The following is a 23353-nucleotide window of genomic DNA, read 5'->3' as shown; positions in this document are numbered from 1 at the left end:
GCTGCACTTTGTTGGAGCAGCCATGAAGAGACACCGCACGGCCAAGGTACAAAACACCCAAGACAGACAGTAGGTGTTGCGAGAGGGCATCAGAGGGCCAACACGCTGAAACCATAGTCACAGAGAACTAGCCCATCTGATCACATGGACCACAGCCTTGTCTAACGCAATAAAACTAAGCCATGCCACATGGGGCCTCCCAAGACAGACGGGTCATGGTGGAGAGGTCTGACAGAATGTGGTCCACTGGAGAAGGGAATGGCAAACCACCTCAGTATTCTTGCCTTGAGAACCCCATGAACAGTATGAAAAGGCAAAACGATAGGATACTGAAAGAGGAACTCCCCAGGTCAGTAGGTGCCCAACATGCTACTGGAGATCAGTGGAGAAATAACTCCAAAAAGAATGAAGGGATGGAGCCAAAGCAAAAACAATACCCAGGTGAGGATGTGACCGAATAGAAGCAAGGTCCGATGCTGCAAAGAGCAATATTGCATAGGATAATTCATTAGGTCCATGAATCAAGGCAAATTGGAAGTGGTCAAACAGGAGATGGCAAGAGTGAACGTCAACATTATAGGGATCAGCAAATTAAAATGGACAGGAATGGGTGAATTTAACTCAGATGACCATTATATCTACTACTGTGGGCAGGAATCCCTTAGAAGAAATGGAGTAGACTTGTCATGGTCAACAAGAGTCTGAGATGCAGTATTGGATGTCGTCTCAAAAATGACAGAATGATCTCTGTTCGTTTCCAAGGCAAACCGTTCAATACCATGGTGATCCAAGCCTATGCCCCAACCAGTAATGCTGAAAAAGCTGAAGTCGAATGGTTCTATGAAGACCTACAAGACCTTTTAGAACTAACACCCAAAAAAGTTGTCCTTTTCATTCTAGGGGACTGGAATGCAAAAGTAGGAAATCAAGAAACACCTGGAGTAACAGGCAAATTTGGCCTTGGAGTATGGAATGAAGAAGGGCAAAAGCTAATAAAAGTTTTGCCAAGAGAACACACTGGTCATAGCAAACACCCTCTTCCAACAACACAAGAGAAGACGCTACACATGGACATCACCAGATGGTCAACACTGAAATCAGAGGACAGGCAACAGCCAACCTGAAAGGTGGTGAAATTGGCCCAGGTCTGAACCTGGGTGTGTGCTGGGCGGAGAGAGAGGATTCTTTATCATGGGCAGGGATGGGCCCTGGGGCTGTTTTCAGCCTGTGAATGAGGCTGAGGAATGGGAGAATAATTTCTCCAGGATCCAGGCAAGTGCAGCCTGCAGCTCCAAGCAGTGCTTGGGCTCTGTGTCCACATCTGCTCCCTGGTTAATTTCTGAAGCTGTCAGAGCACAAGAAATCTGTCTAAAGGAAAGTGGGGTGCTGGCGTTCAGATGCTTAAATAAACCACATCTGTAGGAGTGCAGAACCCAAAGGCCATGTCTGGGCCCTCAGCATTGAGAAGAGAGATCGTAGTAGTATGTGGATAAGGCAAAGCTCGGGATGCTGGAATCCTTTTGAATTATTACTCTGGCTCTGCCCCAAAATGAGCCTCATATATTTCAACCAATTTATTTTCTCCATTTGTCTATGGATCCATGTATCTATCTCCTGTCTACTGTGATCTCACCCTGCAAATTAGACTGTTTGCCTGGGGAGGAAGAGGGATAGGTCACACCCAGCAAGGCTGTTCTAGCACTCATCTGGCACTAATATCAACTAACCCCCACAGTGATAAAGAAAAACCAAGGGCTGCAGCAGAAAGAGTTAGATTTCGGTGGCAGGCAGGTTGTGCGTGTGCAAATCCCAGCTCAAATATTAAGTTTAAACCCTCAGCCTCAATTGACTCATCCCAGCATCACTTTATGAAGCTGTGGGTGTTGGAGGTTATCACATAGAGTGAAGGGGCATTTTGTTAAGTGTACATATGGCAGCAATCACTACTCTTATTAATTTGTACATTATCACTGTTTCTGCAGAATCAGGGATGTGCCGTCACTAGGTGGAACGCTAGTCTAGTAAGGGTGGACATTAGGTATTAATCAAGGCAAGGCTGGAGAGACAGGAGCGGTCCGGCTGCTCTGGAGAGTGGGCAGGAGGCCAGGAGGCAGTGGGCACCAGGCCCCAGACCCCAGGATGGTGAGTTGAGGAAGGCTAATGATGAAGGTTCTCGACTGAAGAGGAGCAGGACTCAGGCCTAAACAGTTCTGCCTGGACAAGACAAGGTACCAGTGGGCCAGGGCCAAGGAATGTGCTGCTGGGCAGGGGACAGCGGGGAACCCACCTCCCTGGTTCTTCCAGCAGAAGCTGAGCAGCTGGTCCCCTCAGGGAAGGCTAAGTAGCCTCACCAAAGCCACTCTGACAGTAAGTGATGGATCCAAGGTGGAAAACTCAATCGTCTTTCCTACTGTACAGCACGGGCCATTCTGCTCAATGGTATGTGGCAACCTTGGATGGGAAGCGAGTTTGGAATGAACACTGGAGTATGTGTATCTTTTTGAATTAGTTTTCCCCAGATATATGCCCCAGAGTGGGACTTCTGCATCATACAGTAGTTCTATTGCATTTTCACCTTTTTAAGGAACTTCCATACTGTTCTCCATAGTGGCTGTACCAATTTACAGTTTTACCACTAATGTAGGAGGGTTTCCTTTTCTCTATATCCTCTCCAGCTTTTATGATTTGTAGACTTTTGGATGATGGCCATTCTGACCAGTGTGATGTGATACCTCATCGCAGGTCTCTCGTGCATTTCTCTGATAATTTGTGATGCTGAACATCATTTCATATGCCTACTGGAAATCTGCATGTATTCTATGGAGAACTGTCTATTACAGTCTTCTGTTCATTTCTATTTTGTATTTTTATTTATTTGTTTTGCCCATTTTTAAATTGGGTTTCTGGTTATTTTAATTTTCTTGACATAGAGTTACATGAGCTATTTGTATATTTTGGAGATTAATCCCTTGTCAGTTGCTTCCTTTGCAAATATTTTTTCCCTCTCTGTTAGTTTTTTGTTTGGTTTATTGTTTCCTTTGGTGTGCAGAAGTTTTTAAGTATAACTGAGTCCCATGTGTTTATTTTTGCTTTTATTTTCGGTACTCTAAGACATGGATCAAAAAGGATATTTCTGCAATTTATGTCAGAGTGCTTTTTTTTTGGCTGTGCCATGCAACTTGTGGGATCTTAGTTCCCTGACCAGGGATCGAACTCAGGCCCACAGCAGTGAAAGTGCCAAGTCTTAACCCTTGGACTGCCAGAGAATTCCCTCAAAGAGTTTTGGCCTATGTTTTCCTCCAAAAGTTTCCATGTATGTCTTTCATGCATTTCAAGTATACTTTTGTGTATGATATCAGACAATGTTCTAATTTCATTCTTTTACGCAGCTGTCCAGATTTCCCAGCATCACTTATTGAAGAGGGTTTTCCACACTGTCCATCCTTGCCTCTTTGTCATAGGTTAAGCAACCACAGGTGCATGGAGAGAACAGTCCACATCATGTTGTTGAGTCCTCCTACCCCAGACCTGAGCTTTCCATCTCTTCCAGCGTTTACGGTTTTTCTCATTCAAGCACGTACAGTAAATGTGCAGGCAGATGGGGGGTAGGGGGCGTGCAGCAGCCTCAGGAGAGCCGCTGCCACCAGGAAGAGGAAAGAGGTTGGCTGCAGCAGAACAGGGACTGGGCTTCTGTCCAGGAGGTCGTAACAATGTTCTTACACAGCTGCGTGTCTATGTAATGCATATGAATGTTTCCTACAGAACTATTTTTCTATAACAAGAAAGCTCTTTGCCCACAGTTACTTCCTCGCTAAAACCCATGTCTTCAGGCTCCAGCTGAAGAGTCTCTTCCTCGGAGAGAATTTCCCGGATTTCTCAATCTACCAATATTTTGAGTGCATGACACTCTCCCCAAGTGTGGTGTTTTCCTTCAGGGACCGTACTCTGACCCACATTACCTGCATTGAACATCTGCCTTCTGCGTGACACTGTTGGGGGCCACGGGGTCAAACCTCTTGATTCTGCTGTTTACAACGGAAACACCAGAGCCCTTTATCAGCTCATAACTGCTAAGTGCATATCTGTTGCATGAACAAATGAAGGACCTGGGAACCTGAGTGCAGGACTTTCCATTTCCCTTACATTTACTGCAGACCTCTCGCACATCAGTTCCTCGTTCATCAGCATCTATCCTTAAACACAGTCACTGCAAAGTGTTCCTACTGTTCTGTGTACTCCACACACCCTAACAGCATGCTACTGATTTCTGCGCCCAACTAACTGATGAAAACACTACCGAACAAGGCCAGGGATGAAATCTCAAGTTGCAGACATACTTCTCTGCAGGATGAGCTCTCAATAACTCATTTTTCCTCCAGCAGTCAGTAGTCTTGTGTCTTATTCTTCACCCAATCACAGGTCCTCTGAAGTCTGTGAAGTCTCTGTGCCCACTCCCATGCTTGGCTCTATAAACAGTCCGCAGCTCCAGAACCCTCTAGCCTACCAAGCTGTAGTGTTCTGCAGCACGAGTTCCCAGCCCACTTCACTCAAGCTTTCGAAGTCACTGCTACTCCTGCTAAATTTGCAAACTGCCTGTTCTTCCTTTAAACCCACTAAGGCCTCACCTGATGAAAACAAGCAGCGGAAACAAGACACTTCACTCGTCAGGTCTCTTACTTGCTCTTGTGTCATCTCTCTTGGATCCACCCTAATTCCGTTCAAGTCATACCAGTCAAACAAGAAGTATTTATTGAACCCCTACCATGTGCCAAGCAGTATTTGGTTCCTGGAGACATAACAATCATTAACACAAATCCTTCTACTTCTGTATAGCTAGGGTATGATCAGGCTCACAGAGAATTAAAAAAAAGAAAACATATCTAAAAACTAATGTTAAGATGATCTGACATCAATATCATATTTCTTAAACTGTTTTAGAATATCAACTGACCAACTTACATATCAGGTAGGGTTTGCTCGCATAAAACGTTCATCTCCTCCAGAATTTGCCTCCGTCCTTCCTCCTGGAACATATAAAATTACACTCCCTCATTCACCCACCAAGTTTGTAGCAATACTCTATGCTCATGTACCTTATGAAAAACCAATAGTCCTTCCACACCTACTAACATGGCTATAATGACAAGTGTTGTAGAGGATGGGGAGAAACTGGAATCCTTGTCCAATGCAGGTAGGAATGCAAAATGGTACAGCCCTGTAGAAAAAGTCTTGTGGGTCCACAAAAGTCAAATTTCGAATTCCCACACTATCCAGCAATTCCTCTTCTAGGTATACACTCAAGAGAACTGAACACCTATGTTCATACAAAGTATGTCTATTCAATGGAATATTGCTCAGTCCAAAAAAAAAAAATGTGCTGATACATACAACAACATGAACTTTGAAAACACTGCTTAGTGAAATAAGCCAGACACAAAAGGACAAATATGGTATGATGCAAATTATCTGAAATGTCTAGGATAGGCAAACTCATAGAAACAAAGTAGATTAGAGGCTACCAGGCTGAGGGGGTAGAAGAGTGGGTAGTTACTGCTTAAAAGCTATAGAGTTCATTTAGGGTTATGAGAAAGCTTTGGAAATAGAGGTGATGGTTGCACAACAATGTGAATAGAATTAATGCCACTGAAGTGGACACAGAAGAATGGTTAGAAATGGCAACATTTAAGTTTTGCATCGTTAACCACAATTAAAAACAATAAAAAGGGATGACTTACTAACAAAATACACAATCAACACAGTCATTGAGGATAATCTTAAAGACACCTTAGTGAGAAGTCAGACAGAAAGGAGTACACACTGTATGTTCTAACTGGCCCTGCACAGAAAAGTTTGCAATTGCTGGCATGCTGACTCCAGAAATACAATAAAAAAGACAAATATAATCTGTAGGGGAAAGAAAATCCTTGGCTGCCTCAGGCTGCAGGTGGGAGGTAGCCAGTGCTGCAAAAGAGAAAAGGGAGTCCTTGGGATGGCAGACATCTTGGTTGGGTTGCTGATTACAAGGATTGTATACATTTGTCAAAACTCTAGTAAAATATGTACTGTGTTGTACATAAATTATACCTCAATAAAACTAATGACCAAAAGCTAATAGTCTACAGACGTAATAACACATGACAAAAGCAGGTAAAATACTCATTATCGGAAAAGGATCTTAAAAGGTTACTACCCACCACCCCCCCAAAAAACCCTACACACTGCTAGGATAGAAAACAGAAAGGTCAAAGGAGTTTTTCTGCTATCTACTTTGGCAAATTTCTAAAAAAACTTCCCTTGGAAGGATAAAAACAGGAGAATTATAAAATTCATAAATGCTACACAATGTCTGTCAACCATCAACACCTACACCTGAAATACTGTAAATAAACTATATTTCAAATAAAAATTTTACCAAAAAAAAAAAAAAAAAAAACCACCCAATAATGCTGTGACAATGACAAGCAAAAGAAAAAAAAAATCTCGAAACAAAACCACGATAAGCAACCCATTTACTGTTATCGAGCCAAAATAAACGCGTTAGCAAAAAAAAAAAGCTTTAGCACTACGGGTATAACTGCAAAATTACACTATTTAATGCAGCTTCAATGTAAGAAATGATTTCTAATGAAAAATGAAAGCTTGCCTTCTACCGACTCTTTCATCAACTGGATGAAAAGAAATCATGGAAAAGTCTGCTTTACTAGAATTCAATTAAATATTCCTTTTATCACAAATATTATTTTATCGGACAGCTGAAACTCTTGGACGATTAGATCAGCAGGTATACAAAAGACAAGTATGAAATAAACTTGTAAAGATACAACCGAGTTGCCAGATCTGAATTTTTATTTATTTTTTTAAGATTTAAACTGTTAAAATTCACACTGGGAATTGCATCATTTTGTGCTCCCACCTCCAGCTGTAAGCCCCTGGGAACTCAAGATAATTTTCCTAAAGACTCAAATGGTTATCAGTTCTGCAGACACAAAGGGCATCATTCCAATCTGCCAAACACAGCACCTAACCATGAGAAATTCTGGAATGAAAAAGGCAGAGTCCTTGCTCTCAACCAGCTACCATCTGCTGCCACGGAGGCATGATTCTTGAAAGCATGTGTGGGTCCAGGGTGTGAGGGGTCAATCAGATCAAGACCAATTCTTAGTCTAAGCCGGCTCAGCTCTCCCAGTGGCCAGCCCCCAAAGTCAGCCAGGGCTGCAAGAAAAGGTGCACTGATGCCCTCTAAGACCCAGAAAAGCCAGTGATTTTACACTTGTAAGTTCACCCTTGATTTCCCCCCCTCCACCCTGCCACTTCCCAAAGTAGGACACCAACACTTCAAGTCTGAGCAAAACAGACAGTTGGACTCACAGGCTGAAAAGCCAGCACCTGTGGGCAGTGTCTGCGCCTTTGCGCTCCTTTCTCCCCGTGTGATCTAGTCTTCCCACCCTAGTGGGGAGTTACTAGAAAGCCTCCACCTCTCTCAAACATCTGGCTTAAAACTCAGCATTCAAAAACTAAGATCATGGTATCCAGTCCCATCACTTCACGGCAAATAGATGGGGGAAAAATGAAAACAGTGGCAGAATTTATTTTCTTGGGCTCCTAATAATTGTGGATGGTGACAGCAGCGATGAAATTGAAAGACCCTGGCTCCTTGGAAGAAAAGCTATGACACGCCTAGAGAGCGTTTTAAAAAGCAGAGATACCACTTTGCAGACAAAAGTCCCTATAGTCAAAGCTATGATTTCTCCAGGAGTCATGTACGGATATGAGAGTTGGACCATAATGGCTGAGCACCGAAGAATTGATGCTTTTGTTAGAGAAGACTCTTGAGAGTCCCTTGGACAGCAAGGAAATCAATCCAGCCAATCCTAAAGGAAATCAACCCTGAATATCCCTTGGAAGGACTGATGCTGATGCTGAAGCTCCAATACTTTGGCCACCTGACGTAAAGACCTGACTCATTGGAAAAGACCCTGATGCTGGGAAAGATTCACGATATGACGAAGGAGAAGGGGGCTACAGAGGGTGAGATGGTTGGATGACATCACTGACCCAATGGACATGAATTTGAGCAAACTCAGAGAGACAGGGAAGAACAGGGAAGCCTGGCGTCGTGCCTCAGTACATTCGGCCATAAAGACTGGGGCATGACTTAGGGACTGAACAACCACCCCTCTGAGTTCTACGTCTCCAGGGAACCTCCCACTGTGGTCTCCTAACTTTGCAGATAAGGTAGCTGCCTGAAGTTGCAAGAATAACAGACTGCAACCGAAGAAGACTGTTCGAGTTGGGGCTCTGCTTCCAACAGCTGCAAGTTCAGACAAGCCCTTTAACCTGATGCGTAATTCCAGTGGCTCGGCTTCCCAGTCTGTTAAATGGCCCAAGTGTCAGACTAAGTGCTCTTGGATGTTCAAAACAAGACTCACCTTACCCAAAGGCTCTTCCTGCTGACTGCCAGATGTTTACTCTGCTACCTGAGAGAAGCCTCCAGAGACGCGGTCCCTCCCCTCCTCGGCTACTCCTCTCACCTCCACCCCTGTCCTTGTACCTACAAGACCTGTCGTCTCAGGACACGGTGTTCAGCGACCCCCGACCGGGCTGTTGGCCACATCCATCTCTCCTGCTGTCTATTCTAACCCACTGAGAACCAGTCTTTCTTCTATCCGATCCGTTCCCCAAAGTGCTACGTGGTGGTTTCGTCCCTAAATCGTGTCCGACTCTTGCAAGCCTCTAGACCGCCAGGTTCCTCTCTCCATGGGATTCTCCTGGCAGGAATACTGGAGTGCGTAGCCATTTCCTTTTCCAGAGGAGCTTCCCAACCAAAGAATCGAACCCGGGTCTCCTGCACTGCAGGCAGATTCTTTACCGACTGAGCTATGAGGGAAGCCCAGTCATCCGTGGGGAAGCACCTTAATTAGTGAAGTGAAAGTTGCTCACTCTGACTTGTTGCAAAGTCTGACTCTTTGGGACAGTCCATGCCAGAATAGTGGAGTGAGTAGCCTTTCCCTTCTCCAGGGGATCTTCCCAACCCAGGGATTGAATCCGGGTCTCCCACATTGCAGGCAGATTCTTGACCAGGTGAGCCATAAGCGCTGCGACAGCTATCTAAACACAGTGTAATCCCATGGCTTCTCTGAAATGCCTTGTGAGTGAAGAGCGAACCTCAGGCTCCAGAGCCCGGTTGCTGCCCGCCCTTCCCCGGCGGGGAGGGGAGGGTGCTTGCAGGGCCGGCTCCCCGGTGGGGCTACCCTCACCGCAGCCCTCAGGGCGCGGCCCTAACTCCCGGGCTACGCTGTCCCCACCTCCCCGGTGTAACCCTCACCTGAGCTCCAGCAGCCCGTCTCCCGGTCTCTCCGCGCGTCACCGGGGCGAGACGCCCACCGGAGCCCGCGCGCACAGCGGCTTCGAGGACGAGGTGCAGCGCGTGGCGCTGAGGAAGTGGCGGCGACGCCCGCGCGCGCGGGAAGCTGCCGAAACCGACCTGCCCACAGCCACGGAGTGGAGCCACAGGCACGCCCGCCATCCGCTCGCGGCTGCGCAGCCCCAGAGCAGCGGCCCAGGAGGCGCCCGCTCGCCTCTGCCCTGACGGCGCCCCGCCTCAGGCAGCTTTCCGTCGGCCGCGCGGGGCGGTCCAGGGCCGGCTCCACGGCCTCTCGTAGAACGTGGCGCAGACACCAGGCGGAGAACTTAGGCCGGGCCTCTGAGAGCGTCGGCGGCGCTCGGGGGGCGTGTGAGCGGCGAGCACCGGCCGGCGCCTGGGGGCGGGGGTTGTGTGGGCGGCGAGCCGGCCGTGCGCCTGCGCGAGGGGCGTGCGTCCGGGGAGTGCGCGAGGCGTCGGGGGTCGTGACAGCGGGGAGCGCGGCCCGGCGCACTGGGGCGAGGGCGGCGTGTGTGTGCGGCGAGCCGGCCGGCGGGGAGCGACCGGAGGGGTGCGTGTGAGCTGGAGCCGGGTCGGCGGGGGGTGGGGAGAGGGGTGCGTGTGAGCGGGGAGCGTGAGCCGGGCCGGCGGGGGCCTGGGAGAACGGTGTGTGTGAGCGGGGAGCGTGAGCAGGCAGCGTGTGAGCTGCGAGCCGGGCCGGCGTAGGGTGGGGAGAGGGGCGCATGTGAGCGGGGAGCGTGAGCCGGCAGCGTGTGAGTGGCGAGGCGGGCCGGCGGGGGCGGGGGGCGTGTGAGCGGGGAGCGTGAGCCGGCAGCGTGTGAGCGGCGAGGCGGGCCGGCGGGGAGCGCCCGGAGGGGGGCGTGTGAGCGGGAAGCGTGAGCCGGCAGCGTGTGAGCGGCGAGGCGGGCCGGCGGGGCCGGGGGGCGTGTGAGCGGGGAGCTTGAGCCGGCAGCGTGTGAGCGACGTGCCGGGCCGGCGGGGAGCGCCCGGAGGGGGGCGTGTGAGCGGGGAGCGTGAGCCGGCAGCGTGTGAGCGGCGAGGCGGGCCGGCGGGGGCGGGGGGCGTGTGAGCGGGGAGCGTGAGCCGGCAGTGTGTGAGCGGGAGCGGGGCCGGCGGGGAGAGAGGCCCGTGTGCGCGGGAAGCGTGTGTCGGCAGCCTGTGAGCGGCGAGGCGGGCCTGGGCGGGGCGAGGGCGTGTGAGCCGGATAAGGGGTTCTGTCAGTAGCAGGCCGGCGCCCCGGGGCGCTGTGATCCGGGCCTTCAGCGAAGGGGGCGTGTGAGCCGGAATTGGGGCCCTGGGAGCCGGGAGGGCAGGCGGTCACCATCTGGCCTGAGGGGCGGGCAGCTGGAGGTCGAACCCCGGCCCCCTCCGCGTGGGTCCGGCGGGGCGCCTGGAGAAAGCTATGAGGCTCCAGCGGTGGGCTTGGCCGGTGCGTCCGTCCTGCCGCCACCGGGCTGCTTATTGTTTTTTAATTTGAAGGCAGTGACAATATCCTGATTTTCCTACCCTACACTTTGGATTTTGAGTCTAAAAATGACTGCATAATGCCAGGTCAGTCTATAGCCAAATGTTTGTGTCTGTTCCTTCCGTTCTTCTCCGGAGAAGTTTAGAGAGTAGAGTTGATTTACAACATTGTGTTAGTGTCAGGGGTGCAGCAAAGTGAATCACTTACGTGTATATATGTATATCCGCTCTTTATAAAAACACTTTTTCCACATGGGCTGTTACAGAATGTTGAGTTCCCTGTGCTATAGAGTTGGTCCTCGTTAGTTATCTATTTTAGAAACAATCGTGCGTAGTGTGGCGTGTGTGAGTCCCAGTCTCCCAACAAGTGTATGTTTCTTTGGTACCTGTGCATGTATGTGTAAAAGTGCTCGAGAGGATCAGAGAGAAAGAGGCTGAATTGTGCTGTTTTACCCCTTGGGCCTTGAAAAGATAGTTCTTGAAACTTGAAAGTATTACCGTGTTTGGATTGTCAAGTTGATCTGCAGGGAACATTTCAAGAGACAGGAAAGCATGGAGTGGGGGGGGAGGGGTAGTGATAAATATATGGGCTTATGACAACAGCAGTTTGCTTTAGTGATGTTTTAATAGGGGCTTCCCTGATCGCCCAGTTGGTAAAGAATCCGCCTGCAATGCAGGAGACTACTATAACTACTATAACATTGAGTCCACATTAATTTTATAATTCAGATTTAATTCATGTCACATTGACGGTGATTATTTTCAAGTTCCGATTTTCTGATTTTCGCATTTAAAATTGCCGTCTGAATTACTGATTCAAAACTAAATGGAACAAATATTATTCAGGTTATAATCATTAACAAAAGTATCTTTTTAAATTTGACTTAGATACAAGCAGCATCTGAAGAAAATTGACAGCAGTCCCAAGAGGAGCCTATTGCTTCCTTAAGAAGTCAGATGGAACTCAGAATTAAAGACTTGGGATCTGAACTCTCCAAGATGCAATCTTTTGAAGATTCTAATAAAGCAAAGTTGGAAAAATATAAGCAACACTACCTAGAGGAACTAAAAGTTAGAAAGTCCTTGGAAAAGAAACTAGACAAGTAAGTCAAAAGCTAGAATCACAGAAAATATATTTAGTCCATTAATTTGTGTCTGAAGCCTAATTTTTATAGAGCCAGTTCCTGAGATTAGTAGGAAGTGAAAACTAACTAGATAATCACTGCTAGAGGGCACCCTAAGAAAAATGAGTAATAAGATATCCTGGTAAGTTTTCCTAAGTTTGTCCTGCTTGATTCTACTTAAGATTCTCTCCTTCAAGTTCCCTGTCCTCTGTTTAAAAAATATGTATGTTTTCTAAATTAACTATATCGACTGTGACAAATAGGAATTTGATATTGATTTATTCTTGTTCATGAATTGAAAACACATAATTTACTTTGAAAGTCATGTCACACAAGCATTATTGCACTGGATAACAAGGTTTTACATGTTCATTTTGTCTATATTATAGTTTAAAATCTATGTGTTTTTTTCTTAATCTGAGAAAGTAGCTGTCCTAGGATTCTGGACTCAGTCAGAAGGACATGGCCTTTGTGACTTCTTTTGTAGAACTAGAACTTTGACTAAATCAATGACTCTCATACCTTACAAAAAGATTCTTTTTTTTCCCAAAGAAAGGAACCTTTCTTTTAAAAAAGAAAACTCCTGCAGGGAACCGTGTAACATAAAACGGAGACAAGCATAGAGCCTTGTAGCTGAAGAGCGGCCAGAGGCCCCGCAGCTGTGACTTCTCTGTTCCCCATCCCTGCAGTGACCCCTGTGGGACCTTCCCCGTCTATGGGATATAGTTCGGAAACTCACACTTAGGAGAGAATCCCTCTGGCTAAACATCTTCAGAATTGAAACTTGCTGGGACACTGTTTCTTGTGTGTAAATTTTCTCACCTTTCTGTCTTTTCCTTAAATGGAAAGTTTGAAGAAAATCACAGATGTGTTATTCTCCTTCTTAACATTTGACTTCAGACTTCTTCCTCCATTTGAACGTGACTTGAACGTGGCGGTGGATTCTTAACCACTAGACCCCAGGGAGGTGCACGCGTTCATTTAAAACAGGGCCTGGGAACTCCCTGGTGGGCCCGTCATTAGGGATCTGGGCTTTCACTGCCAGGGGCCCTGTTCAGTCCCTGGGTTGGAAATTAAGATCCCACAGTCTGGGAAAAAACACACAAAAAAACAAACTGGAAACAAAAAAGCAGTGCCTATAGTTGTGTTGGTCATCTTCCCTTTGAAGGAAGAGTATCTTTCCCCCCACAGAATTCAATAAAAGTGGTCTCATTTTGAATGAGAAAAAAAAATCTAGCCTGGAAAGATTCCTGAGTTGGTTCTTGGGCAGAAACAAATGAAGAACCACCTAAAACCCCTCCCTGCTGGCCCCAGGGAGCTTCGAGGTGCGTCTGCCTCCTGTTACTTCCCCCAGAGCCCGCGTGGCAGGTGCTGCCAGCAGAGCTGCTCCTGGGGTGAGGAGGGCTCTGCCTCACACACCCGCCCCAGCCGGCTCGGTCACTTTCCCTCTACTGCTTTTTCTTTATGGACTTCAGACTCGGGTGTGGGAACTCCCCTCGTGGTCCAGTGGTTAAGTCACCATGCTTCCACTGCAGGGGGAACTTGTTCCATCCCTGGCTGGTGAACTAAGATGCCAATGCCATGCGTGGTGTGGCCAGAAAAAAAAAAATCGGGTGTGATTTTGATCGCTCATGTCATAGCCCCTCTTGATATCACCTGGAATTTTATTTGAGGGCTAGGTAAGTAAAAGGCACATTTGTGAAAATCAGCACTGGTTAAAACAGCATAAACAGGTTATCTGGTTTCCTTGATGTTTTTTATCCTGGCCCTTTGTCCTTTTGTGAGCTGTGATGGGAGAGGACACACAAACACAGTCAAATGGTATCAGTTAAAACAGCAGCACACTCAGCCATCAGATTCCCTGCTGTTTTTTTGTTTTTTGTTTTGCCGTTAACTCTACACAGCTTGTGGGATCTTAGTTCCCCAACCAGGGATTGAAGCTGGGCTCTTGGCTGTGAGAGTGCAGATTCCTAGCCACTGGACCACCAGAGAATTCCCAAATCCCCACCTGTTTGATGGCTCAAATGAAAGCTGATAAGTATTATCAAAGACACAAAAGAAATCTGAGATTGGATCAAACAAAATGGCCATTTCATTCTGCTCCCATGTAGTCAAGGTTTTTGTTGTTGTTGTTGTTTTCTAATATTTACTTATTTAGCTTCAGCAGCCTTCCCTGCAACATGCGGGATCTTTAGTTGGGGCATTCGAACTCTTAGCTGTGGCATGTGAGATCTCGTTCCGTGACCAGCAGTGGAGCTGGGTCCCCTGCATTGGGAGCTTGGAGTCTTAGCCACTGCACTACCAGGGAAGTCCCTCAACAAGTATTTTTGAGCACTTATTATATGCTAGACCACATGTAGAAGCTCAGAAGGTAAAATGAAAGCAATAGAATATCTCTGTGAAATGAAAGCTATGCAAGAATATTGATCCACATGGCAAAAGTCTGGACACAGCCTTTTCAATATGAGATTAGTTAAGGTCCATATAGTCAAAGCAGTGGTTTTTCCAGCAGTCATGTAAGGATGTGAGAGTTGGATCATAAAGAAGGCTAAGTGCCAAAGAATTGATGGTTTTGAACTGTGGTGCTGAAGAAGATTTTTGAGTCAAAAGGAGATCAAACCAGTCAATCCTAAAGGAAATCAACCTGGAGTAGTCACTGGAAGGACTGACGCTGAAGCTGAAGCTCCAGTACTCTGGCCACTGATGGGAAGAGCCAGCTCATTGGAAAAGACTCTGATGCTGGGAAAGATTAAGGCTAGGGAGGAGAAGGGGACAACAGAGAATGAGATGCTTGGATGGCATCACCGATATGACATGAACTTTGGAACACTCTGGGAGATGGTGCGGGACAGGGGAGGCCTGGTGTGTTGCAGTTCATGGGGTTGCCAAAAGTTGGACAGGACTTATGACTGAACAACAATAAATTAATAGATCCACCGGATGAAATTGATGCATCATCATAACAAAGAAGTTTGAGACATCGTCATACTAGCAGTTTAGCAGATTCACGCCCACCTTCCAGTGAGGGCTACTAGAATGGTCAGTCCATACAGCACAAGGAAGAGTAGTCCCCACTCGCCACAAATAGAGAAAGCCTGCAGCAACGAAGACCCAGCACAGCCAAAAAGAAATAGATTTTTTTTTTTTTTAAAGAAAATAGGTAACAACTACAAAAAAAAATAAGAAAAAAGGTGAAAGAATGTCCCCTTGAGAAGGTGAATTCTGCTCAGTTTTGAAGGATATAGAGACCAGCACATCCAGTAGACATTTGTTGAGTATTTACAATGTGTCAGCCGTGAGACCACATGCTAGGTGGGGAGCCAGAAGATAAACACACTTATAAGTAGTCCACCTTCAACTCTGATAGTGTATAACCCAGGCAGAGACGTTCCACAGCCAACAGCTGCATTTAGTGTTCAGAGGCAGCAGTAGAAATGTGGTCATTCAAGTTCTGTGCCAGGTGTGGGAAGCATGCTTGGAACTAGAGCCCCAGGCCTGCTTCTCTAGCACATACTGGTGACATTTTGACCTACAAGTATCTCCTGCGTTGATTTCTTTCTGTGTGACGTCAGGTGAAGCACAGGCAGAGAAAAGAGTTGGGAAGTGTGCAGCTCAGTGAACATGCATTGCAAGCGGCCCTGGGCCCCAGCATCTTGCATCCCTCCTCAGGTGCCCCTGGGGTCCCTCTGGCTCCAGCAGTTGCCACTGTCTTGATGAGAACAGCAGAGATTTGTTTGCCTGTTTCTGAACTTCCTACAGGTGGACATACACACAGCACATGCTCAGTGCATACTCTGCTTCTCTTACTCAGTATCATGTCTGCAGTCTGTGTTCAGAGAGTGCAGGTCAGGGTCCAAGCACTGTCTCTGTCAGTGCTTTTGTTTCCCCTGTTGTCGTCTTTCATTGTCTGACTGAGTCACAGTTTATTTACCCATTTTCTTTAAGTACATCTGGATCATTTCCGGTATTCTTTTAATAAATTATGTTTTTGCTGAAAAAAGTATCAAAGTGAAATGAAAATGTTTTAGACAATCACACTAAAAGAACTTAACACCAGCATGCTTAAGCAAAACGTAAGTCTCAAAGATCTATTTCAGATAGATGGAAACGTATCCCAGGCAGAAGGTAGGAAATGAAGGAAGAAAGGAAAAACAAAGTGGCAAATATTTGAATAATTTTAAATGAGCCTTGGCTATATAAAACAAAAATAATTTGTAAGGAATTCAAATAAATGATAACCAGGCACAGATTATCAGACAGGCTTTGTGTTGTCCCTGAAGAGGGTGAAACTGGTTGATGTGAAACTTTTAAGCTCCATAAGAAAGCTAGTCTCTAGGGTAAAGAGCATTAGTGAACTGAAGCGGGTCAGCATTGTATAGTGACAGAAGATTCAATTTTCCAAGAGGATATAAATGTATATTCTGTGACCCAGCAATCCCATTCTTAGGTGCGTATACTCCAGAGAAACTCTTAGGACATATGTGTGAGTGTTCAGAGCTTTTTTCCCCCCGGTGTAGGGGCGAGGGATTTAATCAGGAAAGGAACCTTGGTGGAGGACTAGCCTAGGTGCTGGCATGTTCTCTTTCTTGGTGGGTAGTGAAGGCATGGATATTTCTTTATGAGCTAATGTTTGTGGTCATCAGACGCCTCTTTTCTGCACTGTTTTCTAACTATGCTATCTAATTTCCTTTTATGGAGTTCTTGATAGTGTTTTTTGGTGAATGGCTTATGATTCACTCTTAACTGCCTCACTATATCTTCAGGATTTTAAAACCTTAAGTAAATATTTGAAGAAATAAATGTCGTCAGTGCTGAAGGCAATATAAGAATCTTCCATCTGAGAAAACCCCAAAGGCCAGTGTGTTATCTATGTGGCCTGTCGAAAGCTGTGTTGACCACTTTTCTCAAATTCACAGGTTAACTTCGAGGAATTAAGGACGGTTTTGTGGCTGTGTTGTCCTCACAGGCTGGTCTTGCCTCCTCAGATGAAGACAGTGGGTCTTTGGAGTCAGGTAAGAGGCCTTCATGGCCTTCTTTACTTCTCTTTGCGTGATTCTGTGACTTCTGGAATATGATGTTGTACCTGAACAATGCAGCAGGTCTATGATCCCCAGCCGCATGGACTGGGACCATGGACTGCTGCACCTGGGTTTTTTTCTTCTTTGGCTTCCTTATTTGTGAAATGGTTCTGCAAGGGGAAAACTCTCGTGTTTTCGTCTGCACTGCACAAAATCCTCTGAATACCCTGGCACTTCTGGTCACTAGATCTCTGTCGTTTCCCCCACACCAGGCCATTTTGCAACACCATCTGGGAGTTCTGCAGTTCAACTCCATTCTGACACCATGCCCCTGGACACAGCTGCAGACCCCACAGGCTAAGACAGCAATGCCTTCAAACAACAATCTCAAGTCCAGCTTGTCCGCTTTGCTTCTGACCCACTGCTAAAGATCAGAGGTGCCCACGGCCTCCTCAGGTTCAATTAATTTGCTAGAGCAGCTCAGAGAAACCCATTACTGGATCAGCAGTTTATTGCAAAGGATGTAACTCACGGTGAGAGGTGCATGGGCTGTGGGCAGAGGCTAGAGCCCCCACGCCCTCTCCAGGGCTCACTCTTCCCCGGTCTCCCCGTGTTCACCAACCCAGAAAGTCTCTGAATGCCATCCTTTTGGGGTTTATGGAGGTTTCGTTCCACAGTCATGACTGATCCAATGATGGGGCATCAGTGATTGAATTCAACATCCAGCCTTTGAGCTCTCTAGAAGTCAGGGGTAGGGCTGAAAGTTCCAACCTCGAATCTCATCCTTGGTTTCCCTGGCAACCAGCCCATCTCAAGGTGTGGTTCTCAAAGTCACCTTATCAGCATAAACTTGGGTGTGGTTGCTCTCATCACTTAGGAAATTCGAGGGTTTTAGAAGCTGTGCAATGGATGGGAGGAAGACCAAATTCATATTTAAGTCACAATCTCACACATGTCAAGTACTATCTAGTGCTGAAATTACAGTGAACGGTGTAGACAAGATAAAGTGGGTGTGGAGAGATGGGAGAATTTGTTCTTCCCAAGGGCGCTGCAGGTGTAAGGTGCTGGCCAGGCTGGGAGGCTGGTGGAGCAAGCAGGATGCCACCAGCTGAGGCAGCCCTCCGCCTGTCTAAGACAATAGTGCTCTGTGCTCTTGGGACTTGTTAAAATCCTGGTTTCCAGTGGGATCCGTGGCACACAGGTAAGATTTCAAAACAAGTGAAGAAGGTCTGTGATACTTGTCAGCACGTGGAGGGAGAATTCTGGAGGGAGGCCTGCTTTGAGGTGTGGCCTATGGGTCCAGTGGGAAGGTGATGGCGGACGTGCTCCTTAGAAGATGGGCCAACTCCTTGGCTGGCAGCGCCTGCCGTGCTCTGGCCGGATGACCAGTCGAGGCTGCATGTGAGGAGTACTGGGAGGGAGAGTGCAGTGGCCAGCGGGTCTCTCCCTCCCCCACGGGGCAGGAGTTCAAGGTGTCTGACCCGCATAGGCCCCTGGTCTGCTTCCACACCCCGGGAGGGACCTTGGTCAGGAGCAGGTGCATGACTGGGGCAGCAGGTTCCGTTGGGAGGTTTGGGGCTTATGTACCTTTCATGTAGATTCCAGTGAGCCCCCCAGCAACCCCTACCCCTGAAATCCTGTGGCTGATCGTACCCATTACTCAGGTGAGGTTTTCTCATCTGGAGCTAGGCCCTTGGGGAAGCACTTGTGGCCTCCCCTGAGGCTGAAATCTGTTGGTGTCCCACAGCCTGCTGTTGGAGCCACGTGGGAGCTGTGACCTGGGGGAGAGGAGGCTGATGGGGCAGGAGTCTGATAAGGGGGCGGAGTCAGAACAGGGGTGGAGTCTGATAAGGGGGTGGAGTCTGCCCAAGGGAGGAGCCTGATACAGTGGTGGAGTCTGACCAGGGGGAGGAGCCTGACGGGGGAGTTGTCTGATAAGGGGTTGGGGCGTGACAGGGTGGGGTGCAGGCTCAGAGGGAGTCTGCCCAGAGGAGGAGTGTGACCAGGGTGAGGAGCCAGCTTGTCACCTGGCCTCCCTGGGACCTGAAGGGTCCGGTCATTGGTTGCTTTGTCTCAGGTTCCTCTTCCCCGAGGTGGGAAGAAGGCCACTTGGCTTTCCCGACTTGGGGTGTGATCGTGTGACCCTGGGCATGAAGGTGCCTGAGAAAGGCCACGCCCGTGTCATCGCTCCCTTTTCTGTGCTGGAACTCCTGTGAGTCCTCAACTTGTGTCCTCTTCGTGACTGGTGCTTTTCTCTGCCAACCCCCGTTTTTTTTTGTGTTGTTTTTCTCTTCTTTCAATTTTCAGACTTTCCTCAATTACCCAGTCAGTGGGGGGGTCAGTCATAGGCCTGCCTTAGGAGGCTCGGCCAGGGCTGGTGCTCACGGGCGGCCCCTGTTGTGAGAGCCCAGGGAGCCCTGCCCCCGCCCTCCGGGGCTGTGTGCTTCCCATGCGGGCCACCCTCCCGGTCTCCCCCATGGACTTCATCCCTGCCTCCCCGGCCAATCCACAGCATCCCACTCTCCGGCTTTCTAATCTGCCTGCTGGTCCTTCCCAGCGACTCATGCCACGATTGGAAACACACGCTTTGATGCTCCAGGAAGGTGCATGGCACCTGGGGCCAAATGGCTGGGGTTTTGAAGAACATTTCTGCTTCTCAGTCGTTCTGCTCCTTCAGTGAAGGCCATCACACAACACGTAACCAAAAAAGGTTTTTTTGTAATTTTTGCTTGTTTAATCTTTTGGCCATGCCTCTCTGCGTGCTGAGAGCATTCTGCTCCTATGAATAAATATGCACACACAGGAGGCACAAGGCTCGGTTGACCTTGTGGCCTGCCGGCCGTCTGGGCAGCGGGTGGGGACTGGCGGTGACCCCCAGAGGTTCCCACTGAGAGGCCACAGCTCTGTGCTCTGTGGGTGGTGAGACGCTGCCCCCTCCTGGCCTGATTTGTCACGTGGACACGTTCCTGGAGACTCATTTCCCCCTGGTGGAGGGAGGACTTGACACTTTGGGAGAACATTTATGAATTGGTCCTAATGTGTGTGATTTCTGGGCGTCTCGTTGCTCTGGGGAAAGTGCTGAGCAGCGGAAACGGTGAAGAAAGGGGTACCATTTCAAGGGGATGTGGGCCTCCAGACACAGACCAGGGGGTCTCAGGAGGGTAGAGGCAGGAGCCCATTCAGGGCAAGGGTGTAGACGTGGTGCTGGGTCACGACCTCCAGTGAGCGGCGAGTTGCTGAGCCCCAGGTGGGGCTCCGCATGCTGTCAGGCACACCTGGTTTCCCGAGTGTGTCCCTGCTGCCCACTCCCAACTGCCATGGCCTTTCTCTTCCCGCCGTTCCCCGCTCAGAAAGCAGCGACAGCCTGTGTGTAGACAGAAACCAGAGCAGGTGGAGAACCTGCATGCAGGCCCCTGCTCCCTTCATGGGGTGCTCAAGCCTTCTGTTTGCTCCCTGTCAGTGGGAATACTCCCTCTTCTCCAGCCGCCCCAGGAGTTCCCATGTGGGGAGAGTGTACAGGGCCGGACCCTGCCCATGATAACCTCACAGGGTCCGGGAACATGGTCATCCTGCCCTAGATGTCCTCTGTGACATGGAACTCAGCATCTTCTTCCCAAGACTCCTGCCTTGTCCTCAGTTTCTGTGCGTCTCTGGCATCACTGTTTCTCCTGGAGGCCCGGTTGGACCCAGCCTCCTCCTCTGATGCTCCCAAGGTCAGGGGCTGCGGGCCACTTTCGGGTGAGGAGGAGAGAGACAAGGTGGTAGTTAGTCCCTGGGACCATGACCCACCTGTGTGTAACGGTCTCTTTTCCTGGCCTGGCCTTGCTTCCTGGGACCCTTTGCCTTTCTCTCCAACTGGCCCCTTCTGGGTGCTTCCCTTCGAACCCGCGTTCTCTCCTGGTCACAGCCCAGGCCGCACCCCCACTCCCCAGTCTCTCTGGCCACTCAGATTCCTGCAGAGGCAGAGTCGTTTCTTCTCTGCTTGCAGAGTCCCCATTGCTCCGCAGATGCGGGCAGGTAAGGAGGGAAGAAGGAAGTGCAGGGGTGTAATAGGGCTTGAGGGAGCCTCATGGATCCCTAGTCGAAGTCCGCACCTGCGTCTGCCCCCGACTTTCGACCCATGCGAGTCTGAGCCTGCCTGGCTGTGCTGAGGTCCTTGCCCTCTGTGTCCTGTCCAGGTGGGGTGCTGTAGTGAGGTGGGGTCAGGCGGGTGGGAAATGACCTTCTGGTCTCTAGAGAACTTGGATTGTTGTGAGGTTATTTCTTTGTATAAAAATCTAGATTTTTGAATTAGTTTTCTATCACATAGCAAAAGCATATTTTGCTTGGAAACACTGAAGCAACACCGAGCGTTTAGGATGGAAAGTCCTTCTCCGAGCCTAGCTGTCTCAGCCCCGGCCCCACGTTGGCCCTTCCCTGTGTTCTTCTGACATTTTCTCTGTCTGTCCCCGAGAGCCACATCGCATCTCTGAATCTGCATCTTCGTAAGCACAAGTGGGCCCAGAGTCTATTTTAAAGAGCCTCACACACCTCCCATTGTCTTTCCAGTTGTCTCCCGGGCTGTGCCCTCAAAGGACGTGAGCGGCTCTAAGTGGTCCGGCCGTCGGAGCCAGCCCGAGCCCTGTGGCGCTGCAGGTGGAGCCCCAGGTTTACTGAAGCAGCCGGTCAGACCCAGTGTGAGGAGCCAGCTCTGCCGCTCGCCGTCCCTGGAAAGCGTGGAGGTGGGTGGACCCCCCTGGGCACCTCCCCCAGTCACTGCTCACATGACATGATACAGGAGGATGGGAGAGGGCATCTCATCGCTGGAAGAGGGGCTATTTGGGGACCTACATTCGGTCTTTAGGTGTCTCTGGGCCTCTCTGTCTGCAGGGCAGTTCTGGCCACGCAACATCCTCCTTCAGAAACGGGGGCCTCGGAGGATCCCCTCTTCACCACCACCCTCCCCTGGCCCTGCAGGAGGAGGAAAGGTTATTCGGCTGAGGGCAGAAAAAGCAGGTGTTGCCACAGCCACGGTCACCCGCGTCCAGCACTTGAACCAAGGTTCACCCTGCAGAACTTGGCCGGCTCGTGATGTATGCCTCCAGGGCCCTCACTGAGACTCCTTGAGCTGTCCACCGTGGGAGCCTTCAGGCCTTTCTGTCAGAAAGGACATCCATGGGTTAATCGTGGCTGACATCCTTCTCTTTCTGTTTTTCCAGAGTCTCAAGTCTGATAAAGAAGCCGACATCGCGAAAGAGCCTCAGAATGAATTCTCTGAGGTCCAAGGTAAAGCCTGGCCTTGTGGGGGACCTCAAGGACCTGGCCTTGACAGGGACCGTGGGAGAGGGACCCCAGAGGGATGGGAGCATAGCAGAGTCTCCACTCAAGATGTGGAGACTTTGCACACAGAAAAGGAAGGTGCTGGGACAGTGAAGTCTGGCTTGTGGGAGCCAGCAGGTGTCCGGAGACCCACTCATCCTACCTGTCCTATGGGCCGTGCTGTTTTCAGAGCCTTGACTTCAGTGTGGATGAGAAGGTGAACCTTTTGGAGCTGACCTGGGCCCTTGGAGAAGGAGGTCATGATGGTGGGCGGGGTCCCCAGCATGCAGTTTTGGCCTGCTACCCCCAGGAGCTGAGCTTCTGCCAGTAAGAGCCCTGCTGCGGATAGGCGGGGGCGTGGGGTACGACCTGCGAGGCTGGCCTCGCCCAGGGCACAGGCAGCCTGCAGGATGAGAAAGGGTGCTTCCAGCATGGTCACAAAGGACTACATAGCGATTCGGCCAAGAATACGTTCCGTTTTAATTGGGTTTGGCTCCAGTTGACCTGGATATTCAGGCCATCCGTCTGCTGAACCGGTTGGCATAGAGATTGTTATTGTGTTTTTACTGATGCTCTGAAGCTACAGAAAAGGTTGGCAGTAATTCCGGTCTCCATCCTCAAGACTTTGCATCTCGTTAGGTACCAACAGATGAGACCTCTGACATCAGGCAACTCTGCAGAGGAGCCCAGAGGAAGACTGGGAGGATGAGGAAGGGAGACAAGCTTGGTGCTCTCCAGTGGGAGATAGAGGCACCAGGATAGGTGGTGGACTGAGCCTCGGGCAAGGCCTGGGGTGACCAGACAGAGACAGGCATCGCCTCTGCTCTGGGCAACTCCCTGGCACTTACTCAGGTGCCAGACTACAGGTGGCAAGGCTGTGACCGGGCAGGATAATGGGTGGCCAGCCTTCATTCCTTCGTGCGTCCAGTCCCAGGGTGGGTGCTGGGGATCCCTGGTTCTGAGGCCCAGCTGCAGGCAAGACGGAGCAAGGATGATTTCCCACCTCTTGTAAGGCCATCTGGAGAAGTGAGGATTGCCCGCCCCAGGCTCGAACCTCCTGGTTCAGA

The 23353-nt window shown here is 49.3% G+C and overlaps 1 protein-coding gene and 1 long non-coding RNA gene across 3 annotated transcripts in view; one reads left to right on the top strand and one right to left on the bottom strand.

The window, feature by feature from the left end:
* LOC136158991 (POTE ankyrin domain family member A-like) overlaps positions 1-10106 on the bottom strand; it is a 58415-nt gene extending 48309 nt beyond the window's left edge. Inside the window, exons 1-2 of the mRNA XM_065920829.1 lie at positions 9579-10106; positions 9326-9484 (exon numbers count right to left, since the gene is read on the bottom strand). Coding sequence (XP_065776901.1) covers positions 9326-9484; positions 9579-10106 — 687 coding nt within the window. The remainder of the gene's footprint in view (positions 1-9325; positions 9485-9578) is intronic.
* A 398-nt stretch (positions 10107-10504) lies between these two features.
* On the top strand, positions 10505-16958 carry LOC136159117 (uncharacterized). 2 transcript variants are annotated; one of them, XR_010661413.1, is made up of 3 exons: positions 10505-10933; positions 11735-11949; positions 16887-16958. It is a non-coding gene; the product is annotated as an uncharacterized lncRNA (long non-coding RNA). The 2 variants fall into 2 exon arrangements; XR_010661412.1 differs by lacking the exon at positions 16887-16958 and adding an exon at positions 12523-12679.
* The last annotated feature ends 6395 nt before the right edge of the window (positions 16959-23353 follow it).

Source organism: Muntiacus reevesi, chromosome 2 (genome assembly GCF_963930625.1).
Source record: "Muntiacus reevesi chromosome 2, mMunRee1.1, whole genome shotgun sequence".
In the NCBI taxonomy this organism is placed as follows: Eukaryota; Metazoa; Chordata; class Mammalia; order Artiodactyla; family Cervidae; genus Muntiacus; species Muntiacus reevesi.
The sequence above is the reverse complement of the archived record's forward strand: the minus strand, read 5'-3'. Positions and strand labels throughout refer to the sequence as shown.